Raw genomic sequence first — 13,603 nt, 5'->3', positions numbered from 1 at the left:
ACACACAAAAGACTCACACAGACATCACACACAGACACACACAAGACACACACAGACATCACACGCACACAGCCATCACACACACACACAAGACACACACACACAAGACACACACACACATCACACACAGACACACACAAGACACACACAGCCATCACACACACACACAAGACACACACAGACATCACACACACACGAGACACACAGAGACATCACACACACAGAGACATCACACACACAGAGACATCACACACACACAGACATCACACACACACAGACATCACACACACACACAAGACACACACACACATCACACACACAAGACACACACAGACATCACACACACACACAAGACACACACAGACATCACACACAAAGACATCACACACACGACACACACACAGACATCACACACAGACATCACACACACACGACACACACAGAGACATCACACACACAGAGACATCACACACACACAGACATCACACACACAAGACACACACAGACATCACACACAAAGACCCCCCGTACAGCCTTAACAATCTGTAGGGGCGAGTGCTGTAAGCGAGTAGCAGCACCTATAAGGGCCGGCACGGCACACGAGGGGGTGGGTGGCCAACACCACGCCCGACCGCCTTTGTCTCCCCCAGTGGTGATGTTTACTACACACCACTACACCAGGTACTCATTTGAGGCTGAGTCGACCTAGGGGAGGCCCAGGACCGGTTCAGAAAATCGTAGCGCGGCGTAGCGCTAACCACTACACTACCGCTCCCCACATACACACACACAGACACACACAGAGACACACACATCACACACAGAGACACACACAGACATCACACACACACACAAGACACACACAGACATCACACACACAAGACACACACACATCACACAAGACACACACAGACATCACACACACACAGACACACACAAGACACACAGACATCACACACACAGCCATCACACACACACAAAATACACACACAGACATCACACACACATCACACACACAGACATCACACACAGACACACACACAGACACACACACAGACATCACACACACACAAAAGACTCACACAGACATCACAAACAGACACACACAAGACACACACAGACATCACATGCACACAGCCATCACACACACACACAAGACACACGCACACAAGACACACACACACATCACACACACACAAACACACACAAGACACACACAGCCATCACACACACACACAAGACACACACAGACATCACACACACATCACACACACAAGACACACACAGACATCACACACACAACACACACACAAGACACACAGACATCACACACACACAAAGACATCACACACACACGACACACACACAGACATCACACACAGACATCACACACACACGACACACACAGAGACATCACACACACAGAGACATCACACACACACAGACATCACACACACACAGACATCACACACACACAGACATCACACACACACACACAAGACACACACAGACATCACACACACACAGACATCACACACACACAGACATCACACACACAAGACACACACAGACATCACACACAAAGACCCCCCGTACAGCCTTAACAATCTGTAGGGGCGAGTGCTGTAAGCGAGTAGCAGCACCTATAAGGGCCGGCACGGCACACGAGGGGGTGGGTGGCCAACACCACGCCCGACCGCCTTTATCTCCCCCAGTGGTGATGTTTACTACACACCACTACACCAGGTACTCATTTGAGGCTGAGTCGACCTAGGGGAGGCCCAGGACCGGTTCAGAGAATCGTAGCGCGGCGTAGCGCTAACCACTACACTACCGCTCCCCACATACACACACACAGACACACACAGAGACACACACATCACACACAGAGACACACCCAGAGACACACACACAGAGACACACACATCACACACGGAGACACACACATCACACAGAGACACACACACAGAGATACACACAGAGACACGCACACAGAGACACACACCACACACAGAGACACACACGTACACACACACACGGAGACACTCACACAGAGACACACACACGGAGACACACAGAGACACACACACACAGAGACACACACAGAGACACACAGACACACACACATCAAACAGAGACACACACACAGAGACACACACACAGAGACACACACATCACACACACATACGTACACACAGATATACACACAGAGACACAGATACACACATATACACACAGATACACACACAGACACACACAGATACACACACACACTTACACTATTCAACTATAGACGAGAGACCTTCTGCAGTGATCTATCAGTGCAGGAACGGAGCTGCTGTGAGGCGAGGCGCTTGGAGCTCTCTGATTGGTCCAAGCGGCGACTTGGAGCCAATCAGATTTGGTTCCTCCCTAGCCACGTGACGCGGGATTTTTTTTCCCGCCAAATTTTTGAGACTCCTCCTCGGCCAGGCGCCATTTTGAGAGTCGTGAGGTGCGGATTTGAATTTTTTTTTATTTCGGAGCAGAAATTAACGACGATGACGACCCCCCAGGGGTGCGAGATCGCCTCTCGTGAGGGAAAACGTGAGGTAAAAAGTGGCCTCAAATGTCCAGCCCGTGATTCGCAGATAGTTTAAATATGCACTGTTGAATTTATGGGCAGTGTTGGGTCTATGGGGCAGTGTTGAGGCTATGGGACATTGACCAAATACAAACGATTTAATTTGTGAATAATAATGTAGCCTGGTTATTAAGTATGGTGAGTGTACTGACAGTCTATAATGTAGACTGTAGTAATGGTTATTAAGTTTGGTGAGTGTACTACAGTCTATAATGTAGACTGTAGTAATGGTTATTAAGTATGGTGAGTGTACTGACAGTCTATAATGTAGACAGTCTATAATGTAGACTGTAGCCTGGTTATTAAGTATGGTGAGTGTACTGACAGTCTATAATGTAGACTGTAGCCTGGTTATTAAGTATGGTGAGTGTACTGACAGTCTATAATGTAGACTGTAGCCTGGTTATTAAGTATGGTGAGTGTACTGACAGTCTATAATGTAGACTGTAGTAATGGTTATTATGTATGGTGAGTGTACTGACAGTCTATAATGTAGACTGTAGTAATGGTTATTAAGTATGGTGAGTGTACTGACAGTCTATAATGTAGACTGTAGTAATGGTTATTAAGTATGGTGAGTGTACTGACAGTCTATAATGTAGACTGTAGTAATGGTTATTAAGTATGGTGAGTGTACTGACAGTCTATAATGTAGACTGTAGCCTGGTTATTAAGTATGGTGAGTGTACTGACAGTCTATAATGTAGACTGTAGTAATGGTTATTAAGTATGGTGAGTGTACTACAGTCTATAATGTAGACTGTAGTAATGGTTATTAAGCTGAGTGAGTGTACTGACAGTCTATAATGTAGACTGTAGTAATGGTTATTAAGTATGGTGAGTGTACTACAGTCTATAATGTAGACTGTAGTAATGGTTATTAAGTATGGTGAGTGTACTACAGTCTATAATGTAGACTGTAGTAATGGTTATTAAGTATGGTGAGTGTACTGACAGTCTATAATGTAGACTGTAGTAATGGTTATTAACCTGAGTGAGTGTACTGACAGTCTATAATGTAGACTGTAGTAATGGTTATTAAGTATGGTGAGTGTACTGACAGTCTATAATGTAGACTGTAGTAATGGTTATTAACCTGAGTGAGTGTACTGACAGTCTATAATGTAGACTGTAGTAATGATTATTAAGTATGGTGAGTGTACTACAGTCTATAATGTAGAATGTAGTAATGGTTATTAAGTATGGTGAGTGTACTGACAGTCTATAATGTAGACTGTAGTAATGGTTATTAAGCTGAGTGAGTGTACTGACAGTCTATAATGTAGACTGTAGTAATGGTTATTAAGTATGGTGAGTGTACTACAGTCTATAATGTAGACTGTAGTAATGGTTATTAAGTATGGTGAGTGTACTACAGTCTATTATGTAGACTGTAGTAATGGTTATTAAGTATGGTGAGTGTACTGACAGTCTATAATGTAGACTGTAGTAATGGTTATTAACCTGAGTGAGTGTACTGACAGTCTATAATGTAGACTGTAGTAATGGTTATTAAGTATGGTGAGTGTACTGACAGTCTATAATGTAGACTGTAGTAATGGTTATTAACCTGAGTGAGTGTACTGACAGTCTATAATGTAGACTGTAGTAATGATTATTAAGTATGGTGAGTGTACTACAGTCTATAATGTAGAATGTAGTAATGGTTATTAAGTATGGTGAGTGTACTGACAGTCTATAATGTAGACTGTAGTAATGGTTATTAAGCTGGGTGAGTGTACTGACAGTATATAATGTAGACTGTAGTAATGGTTATTAAGTATGGTGAGTGTACTGACAGTCTATAATGTAGACTGTAGTAATGGTTATTAAGTATGGTGAGTGTACTGACAGTCTATAATGTAGACTGTAGCCTGGTTATTAAGTATGGTGAGTGTACTGACAGTCTATAATGTAGACTGTAGTAATGGTTATTAAGCTGGGTGAGTGTACTGACAGTATATAATGTAGACTGTAGTAATGGTTATTAAGTATGGTGAGTGTACTGACAGTCTATAATGTAGACTGTAGCCTGGTTATTAAGTATGGTGAGTGTACTGACAGTCTATAATATAGACTGTAGTAATGGTTATTAACCTGAGTGAGTGTACTGACAGTCTATAATGTAGACTGTAGTAATGGTTATTAAGTATGGTGAGTGTACTACAGTCTATAATGTAGACTGTAGCCTGGTTATTAAGTATGGTGAGTCTACTGACAGTCTATAGTGTAGACTGTAGTAATGGTTATTAAGTATGGTGAGTGTACTGACAGTCTATAGTGTAGACTGTAGTAACGGTTTTTAAGTATGGTGAGTTTACTGACAGTCTATAATGTAGACTGTAGCCTGCTTATTCAGCTGGGTGAGTGTACTGACAGTCTATAATGTAGACTGTAGCCTGGTTATTAAGTATGGTGAGTGTACTACAGTCTATAATGTAGACTGTAGTAATGGTTATTAAGCTGGGTGAGTGTACTGACAGTATATAATGTAGACTGTAGTAATGGTTATTAAGTATGGTGAGTGTACTGACAGTCTATAATGTAGACTGTAGCCTGGTTATTAAGTATGGTGAGTGTACTGACAGTCTATAATGTAGACTGTAGTAATGGTTATTAACCTGAGTGAGTGTACTGACAGTCTATAATGTAGACTGTAGTAATGATTATTAAGTATGGTGAGTGTACTACAGTCTATAATGTAGACTGTAGTAATGGTTATTAAGTATGGTGAGTGTACTGACAGTCTATAATGTAGACTGTAGCCTGGTTATTAAGTATGGTGAGTGTACTGACAGTCTATAATGTAGACTGTAGTAATGGTTATTAAGCTGGGTGAGTGTACTGACAGTATATAATGTAGACTGTAGTAATGGTTATTAAGTATGGTGAGTGTACTGACAGTCTATAATGTAGACTGTAGCCTGGTTATTAAGTATGGTGAGTGTACTGACAGTCTATAATATAGACTGTAGTAATGGTTATTAACCTGAGTGAGTGTACTGACAGTCTATAATGTAGACTGTAGTAATGGTTATTAAGTATGGTGAGTGTACTACAGTCTATAATGTAGACTGTAGCCTGGTTATTAAGTATGGTGAGTCTACTGACAGTCTATAGTGTAGACTGTAGTAATGGTTATTAAGTATGGTGAGTGTACTGACAGTCTATAGTGTAGACTGTAGTAACGGTTTTTAAGTATGGTGAGTTTACTGACAGTCTATAATGTAGACTGTAGCCTGCTTATTCAGCTGGGTGAGTGTACTGACAGTCTATAATGTAGACTGTAGCCTGGTTATTAAGTATGGTGAGTGTACTACAGTCTATAATGTAGACTGTAGTAATGGTTATTAAGCTGGGTGAGTGTACTGACAGTCTATAATGTAGACTGTAGCCTGGTTATTAAGTATGGTGTTTGTACTGACAGTCTATAATGTAGACTGTAGCCTGGTTATTAAGTATGGTGAGTGTACTGACAGTCTATAATGTAGACTGTAGTAATGGTTATTAAGCTGAATGAGTGTACTGACAGTCTATAATGTAGACTGTAGTAATGGTTATTAAGTATGGTGAGTGTACTGACAGTCTATAATGTTGACTGTAGCAATGGTTATTAAGCTGAGTGAGTGTACTGGCAGTCTATAATGTAGACTGTAGCGGTACGTAGCTAACCGTGCTAATTGTGTTTTGGTTGCATTTTGCACAATTATAATCGTACAATATGGCACCAATCTTTAGCACGAATGTTCAGTTTTATCCTGAACATTCAGCTCTGACACTTTCAGTGAATACCTGAAATGATTTCCATTGAGAATGTCAATCTCTTGACACTTAAGGGGAAAATAACCCGGTGGGTTATGACCACGCGATGCCTCGCATTCACCAAGACAATGCAGTGAATGTGCTGGGGGAAAGTAAGCACATTAAGAGCAAATATCCTAAAAAAAATGTTTTGATAAAACTTGACCATAACGTACTCTTTGGCTTTTTCGGTGAAGTCACATAACGGCCAGCATGTTTTTTTTTCCCTCCAAATGTTTTTGTAATCTGTGCACATGACCTGATGAAACGAATAACATTTTTTTAAAATAACCCACGTGACAGATCCAACTAATCTCTCTTAAACTATAAACTAGTTTTTCTATTTTATTGTACAAGGTAAGGCCCACTGAGCTATGTAGCTTTTTTTCACAAGCGACCTGGCCATCACGAATGAAAGCTCAACACAAAGTGACTTCATCGTGTGGAAATGTATCGCAGTTAAATATTTTAAATGCGTGACGTTAATTCTAAATCTGGAGGGGGGGAAACTGGAGGAACCAGAAACAAATCCATGCAACCACGAGGCAGAGACACGCACACTCCAAATATACTACCAGCAGCTCCACTATCAACAACAACAACCGCAGTTCGCCACTAAGTGGCGGTGACATCACCACGACGCTTGTGCCAGGCGATGTGCACCTTGAGGCCACGTGAATTGTCGAACGCCCGCTGGCAGGAGGTCACGGGGCAGACCCAGATGCGACAGGTCGACTGACTGAGACGACTGGCTGATGCACCACCTGTGCCCCCTACTGTGCCAACTTGCTGTCCTCAACGGATGGCACCTCAGCCAGCCACTCACAGGGGTGACTTCTTCCAATATTTGAGGCACCGCAGCCTCAGCAGGGTCATCCTCACTTTGTGCCACGATGTTTTCCTGGCTGAGGGATTTTCCCTCCCCCAGGACCTCACAGAAATGCTCAGCAAATCTGCGAACCTGTTCCTGGGGGTCGGAGATTGGATCACCATTTTTTCCCCTAATGATGGTAATAGGTGTGGCGCTGCAGGTTACTTTTTTGATGGAGTTAAATAGAGATTTGTGATCACGGGCCACTGAGGCAGACTCCATCTCCTCAGCAACCCGCGACCACCACCCATCCTTGCAGCGCCTCACGGCTCTCCGAACCTCCGAGCGAAGGCTGCGGTAAGCCTCCTCATTCTCTGACGTGGGATTCTGTAGCCGATGACAGTGGGCCTGTCGCTTTTTCTCAACCATCCTGAACACCTCCTCTGTCAGCCAGGGTCTCTGGGGAGGTCTGGACCGCGTACCCAAAGCAGCCATTGCAGCTGCATGAGTCACAGTCCTAAACCTCGCCCATTTACCCTCGACATCAGGAGGAGTCGGGGACGATGCCAATCCCAGCCGCAAGCGATGATGAAATTCTCGCTTGCAACTTTCATCAGATAACTGAGACCAGGCCACTTTATGTTGGAATGGGGTCCTGGGTGTACACCCACCACCGGAGTGGAAGAATGGCAGGCGCATCTTACAGATGACTAGTCGATGGTCAGAGGGCAGATCAGCTCCACGGTAGGTCCTGGTGTCAAGGACATGGGCTCGCATTCGCTGGTCCGTCACTATGTAGTCCAGCAGATGTTCTTGCTTGGACCCGGCATGCATCCATGATGTTGTGTGGATGCGCCGATGCCGGAACAGCGTGTTGGTAATTACAAGCCCATGGGCTGCACAAAAATCTTGCAGCCTCCTACCGTTGTTATTGGGCTGATCTGGCCCATGCCCTCCAATCACTCCAGACCAGGTGCCAGTATCATGACCAACTCGGGCATTGAAGTCACCCAACATGATGACTCTATCCCGAGGGGCCACTTTAGCCAGCACCTGTGACAGGAGGTCATAGAAGGCATCTGACTCATCGGCTTTGCCTGCATCCCTCCACGGATGTTCATCTTCGGTGGGGGCATAAGTAACCACGACCACCATTCCTCGCCTCCGGTTGATGGGAAGGCGAGCCCAAAGTAGCCTGGGGCTTACAGCTTCCCACACCTCACCGCCACGCTCCCACGCCCCCTTCATTCTTTTGTTCAAAAGAAGACCCACACCCTGTTGTTTGGCAGTCTGCTGCCCCGAGTAGAGGACTGTCCACCCCTCATGGTGGCAGGAGCCAGAGCCGGTCCACCGGACCTCCTGAATGCCGCATAGATCCAGGCGGTACCGGTCCAGCTCCCGACAGAGGAGTGGCAGCCTCTCCTCTGCAGTGAGCGTTCGAACATTCCACGTGGCCACCCGTAGTGGCTTTTCGTTGTTTCTGGAGTAGCCCCGAGGGTAGGTATTCAATCTCCTGGCTCCGCCAATTGGGGTTTGGCCAGGAGACGTCATAGACGCCTGGCCCCCCGGGGCCTCCGGCACAAGCTTATTAGTTACATATTTCAGTTTAATTCGTGGTTTCGTGGTAATTAATTGAAGGTGGAGGGGTTACCAGCCCCTCGCACCCGTCCAGAGCCCCCGTTTAGCCCCTGTGGTGGACACATATGCCATGAGGGGAGGAGCCAATCAAAATTGGATCTCCCCCCACAGCACTGTCCACGACAGAGTTGCCCGTCCGGCACCGCGAGGAGGTAGGGGGTTGTTTTGCCGGACACACACTGACACACACACTGACACACCATGATACACACACTGACTGGAGGAGGTGGAGCGTGGTCAACACATCTACGCCTGAAACATTTTAGAAAGAAGCGGAGAATACGGAACAACCCACCTGTTGTCCATTTCGATTTCCGTGTTGCCTCTAATCTTCAGTCTTGCTGTGTATCCACCGTCTGCTGGAGCTCACCTTCTATAGCGAAGATATCCATCATCTCCAGTTTGTGTGTCTTTAATAAATTGTCTCGGATATTTCTTGCTGCTCTCTATGTCCTTCATACATGCTGCTGCATTGACATTAAGGTTTCCGCATGGTCCATGAATCATATTTGCGGTCACTACTGCAAACAGATTTTGGGTCTTCCTCTGGATTTGGAAACTCGGCAGATATAACATCGATTTGGATTGGATGATTTTTTTCTTTCAGCCAGATTAAAATCTGAGCGTGGGGAAGTCATCTACATCATTAGACCACCTTTGGCGGTACCAAAATTAAGAACGGAAATGGTTTGAAACATCTTTCCAATGGTTACTAAGCCAGAATCTATCTTCTCGGTTGAAATTGTCTCTGTGCTTGTATATGTGAATGGCCTCATGAACAAATCTCTCATGGTAGTCGGTTGGTTTGCAAAGAACCTCCGTCTTGGAGAAGTCAATGTCATGTGAGCCCACTGAATTATAACAGTGATCTGCCACGGCAGAGGAGTTCGTTCTACCATGTTTCAAGTCTGCTTTATGTTCGCGGATGCGGTCCGAGATATGTCGTTTGGTTTCTCCAATGTAGCTACTACCACAGAGGCACTTTAGTTTGTAAACGCCCAGGTACTGTATGTCTGGAACAGCATCTTTTACAGATGGAATCAGATCACGTATTTTATGTACTGTGTTGCATCGGACCTGGATCTTGTATTTATTCAGGATTTTGGAGATCTTTTTAGTGACCCCTGCAATGTAGGATAAGGTGATGGTTTTGAGTGGATCCACAAGAGGATCCTTCATGACTGGAGTGATGGCTTTGCGGATTGTGTAGTCGGAGTAACCATTAGCCCTGAGAGGCTGAGAGCCTGGTGTACGTGCTAAAGTTGAGGGTAAGAATCCACCCATTTTTTCGCCATATAGAATTGTGATATATAACGACTTATTGTTGGTAGCTTAGCTGATTGGAGAATATATAGAGTTTATTGATAACATTGAGGTAATTTATATTTTAGTTTTTTATTGGTTCACTATATAGTATTCATTATATAGTGTAGTGTATACCCAGTTACTATGAATAGCTCAGATGTGTAGGCTTTGACTTCAAGATAGCCATTTCTGTGACCAGTCACAAGCTAATCACTCAGCTATTTCAATGCTAAATTCTCCTAGTTATTTCAATGCTAAATTCTCCTGTTTGATTTGTAATAGATGCCTCTGTGAATGTGTATGCTGACTTTAACATAGCCATTTCTGTGACCAGTCACAAGCTAATCACTCAGCCGTTTCAATGCTAAATTCCAAGCTAATTCCTTTGTCAAGGCGCTTTGTTTCTTCTCACACAGCTTAAAGGTCGCGATCTGAGCTTGGCTTTGTTCGCTCCAGCGCTGTCCTCCAGACAGTCTCGTCCCTTCACCTGATGAAGGCCGCTTGTGTTGTGGCCGAAACGTCGTGAGGATTTTTTGTGTTATTTTATTTTATCAATTTATTATTTTATTCTCATTCTACGTGACTTTACCGAAAGAACCAAAGAAGATATCCTGGATCGTTTTGGTGAACGCTACAACAACAATACTCATTTCTATACAACGTCTGTCTCACGTGATTACTCTGTGTGGTTCATAAGGTGGGGCGTGTGCTGCTTTGATGATGGCAATTCAACCCCCGACCCACCACCCTCCCCAACAACTCGCTCCAACCATTCTGCGGTCATGATTTGGGACTGTGATTCCATTTGCAAGTAAACTCACATTTCAACAATGAGGGTTTGAAAGCATTAAGCATTAGCTCTGTCTGCATGTCTGCTCTGTTGTAAAGATGATCCAATATGAACACAATTGTAGTACAACAGCTCACGTTGCTATTAGGGACCTAACAATGTTGAAAACTGGCCAAAATTGATTAAACGGCCCACTCATGGTCCAGAGCAGAACTCGGTACCACCTAAGGTAGCAAAACTTCAGTCGTACCCATTTATTTGGATGGAAAATGAAAGTAAATTACTTGATAGTCTCACTCATTGCATTTGTTTATCACTGGCCACATAGAGAAATTGAAACTGCTCAATGTAGGCCACCTCACGTGGTACCGACAAAGGAGACATCTCATGGGCTATGAAAAAATAAGAATAGGTTGTATCCTTTCTGGCAATAAAACAGATCTTAAGATTCATTGAAGAAGGTTTCTGTTTGGTGTTTGAACATCTAAACACCTGTTTTATTGCCAAAAAAGGATCAAATCTCTTCTTATATTGTCATACTTTGATACCGGCAAAACGGTCTCATTTTGAAGCGTCTCATGGACTATTGGATGGGGAGAAAAAAACCGGCGCTAAAAGTCAGCGCCGACCTCTCCTGTCGTGCCCAGTGACGTCATCACGGGCGAAGTTCACCGCGCGAAGTCAAACGCCGCCTCGTGAGCGCCGCTCGAAACGCAAAATCATCGCTCGGTGAACATTTCCGAGGACAAACAAACGCATGCCGGGAACCGTGTGAGTTTGTGTTTCTTGTTTCCTCTGCGCAATGTGCGGGAGGGCTTCATCCAGCAGTGGATTGACAAAAGCGCTGTATGCATACTGCACAGGCTACGCTAACGTCACATTTAGGCCCATGGACCGAACAAACGCGGCTCTCTTTCTCCATCCGTCTCCACTCTCTCTCTCTTCCTCTCTCCACTGCTGGCCTGTAGGTTTGGGCCGAGCGAGTTCCTGCCGGGGATTTGGCTCTTCAGGAGCTGATTCCCCCCGTGGCTTTGTCGGCACGAGGCGACTGCGCGGAGTGTCAAGGGCTCCACCGGGCCCCAAGGCGCCGCCCCGGCACCACCGTAGTAGCCAAACCATCGGCGCTCGGCATGGCCTGTATGAAGGTCCTGCTGGACCGCATGTTGCGCACGGGGTACAACATCGTCCAGGAGAACGGACAGAGGAAGATCGGACCACCGCCCGACTGGCAGGGGCCCCCTCCCGCCCGTGGCTACGAGGTGTTTCTGGGGAGGATCCCGCGCGACCTCTACGAGGATGAGCTGGTGCCCGTGCTGGAGACGGTGGGGAAGCTCTACCAGCTCCGCCTCATGATGGAGATTAGCGGAGAGAACCGCGGCTATGCGTTCGCTACCTACGCGACGCTCGTCGAAGCCACGGATGCCGTCAAGAAACTCAACAAATTAGAGATCCGTCCCGGACACCGCATTGGAGTCCACTTTAGCGTGGACAATCGCCGCCTCTTCATTGGGGGGCTGCCAGAGGACAAGAAGCGAGCGGAGGTGATGATGGCGATGAGCGGTGCCACGGAGGGCGTGGTGGACGTCAAGATGAGCGTCTGTCGCTGGGACAAAACTCTCAACCGAGGCTACGCGTTCATCGAGTACGGGAGCCATCGCGCGGCCGCCATGGCCAGGAAGAAGCTCCTTCGAATCACCTTGCAGCTATGGGGCCGGACCATCAAGGTGGACTGGGCCATCTCGGAGCGGGTGGCTGCGGCCGCGGCGGTGGAGATGGAGGCGGCCGTGCCAGACCTGCTGCAGCCGGAGTGCACGGGCACCGGCAAAGCCGCACAAAGCCAATTTGGGGGCTGGGGGGCACGCATGCAGCTGTGGTGGGTACCTCTCCACCTGCGGCCCATGCCCATTGCTCTCGAGGCACTGCCGGAGGCGGCCATGCTGTCGTGGGAGGTGCGGCTGCGGATGCTGTGCCAGACCGCCGGCGTCAGCTACCCAATCTTCGAGCTGCACGCTTACTCGGAGCCCGGGATACCCGTGGGCCTCCTCTATAAGATGTCGATTCCTGGGGTGGGAGGAGGCGCCGGCATCTTCCCCGAATTTCTGAGCTCCAGCGAGGAGGGAGCACGGGAAGTGGCGTGTCAGCTTGCCTACAACATCTTCAACAATGCGAATCCCCCGCCTCCGGCCACGCCCTCTCGTGGAACCTTTCGAGCAGGTTACCGGAGTAACTCGGCTAGCCCCACCTGTTGCCTTTGCCCCAGATGCGCCTCCTTCCCTGATTGGTTGTTACCTCTGTGGCCGTACCTGTTAAGCCCTTGCCAGGCCAGCAGGTGTCACCCTGTGATGTCAGCAGGTGTCACCTTGTGATGTCAGCAGGTGTCACCCTGTCATGTCAGCAGGTGTCACCCTGTGATGTCAGCAGGTGTCACCCTGTGATGTCAGCAGGTGTCACCCTGTGATGTCAGCAGGTGTCACCCTGTGATGTCAGCAGGTGTCACCCTGTGATGTCAGCAGGTGTCACCCTGTGATGTCAGCAGGTGTCACCCTGTCATTACACTTTAATGAAAACCGACAACAGAATCCTTGAAGAAAAAACTAATTCAGGTGTTTGACATGTCGACGCCATTTCGTTTTGA

The 13,603-nt window shown here is 46.5% G+C and overlaps 1 protein-coding gene across 1 annotated transcript; it reads left to right on the top strand.

Moving 5' to 3' along the window:
- The first annotated feature begins 2,463 nt into the window (after nucleotides 1-2,463).
- LOC142909420 (dead end protein homolog 1-like) lies at nucleotides 2,464-13,334 on the top strand. The gene is made up of 2 exons (XM_076059733.1): nucleotides 2,464-2,591; nucleotides 11,937-13,334. Exons 1-2 carry the CDS (start codon nucleotides 2,541-2,543, stop codon nucleotides 13,332-13,334), a joined length of 1,449 nt encoding a protein of 482 aa, XP_075915848.1. The 5' UTR covers nucleotides 2,464-2,540.
- The last annotated feature ends 269 nt before the right edge of the window (nucleotides 13,335-13,603 follow it).

This window comes from Petromyzon marinus, unplaced genomic scaffold (genome assembly GCF_048934315.1).
Source record: "Petromyzon marinus isolate PM22_M1 ecotype Great Lakes invasive population unplaced genomic scaffold, UKy_Petmar_22M1.pri1.0 PM_G_Scaffold_121, whole genome shotgun sequence".
Taxonomy (NCBI): Eukaryota; Metazoa; Chordata; class Hyperoartia; order Petromyzontiformes; family Petromyzontidae; genus Petromyzon; species Petromyzon marinus.
Note: the sequence above shows the minus strand (reverse complement) of the source record. Positions and strands in the feature narration are given on the sequence as shown.

What these genes read in the sequence shown, in the direction of transcription:
- LOC142909420 (XM_076059733.1), top strand. Translation starts at nt 2,541, where the DNA reads ATGACGACCCCCCAGGGGTGCGAGATCGCCTCTCGTGAGGGAAAACGT. An exon ending in CTCGTGAGGGAAAACGTGAG is followed by an intron (nt 2,592 to 11,936) that starts GTAAAAAGTGGC and finishes GCTGGCCTGTAG; the next exon opens with GTTTGGGCCGAGCGAGTTCC.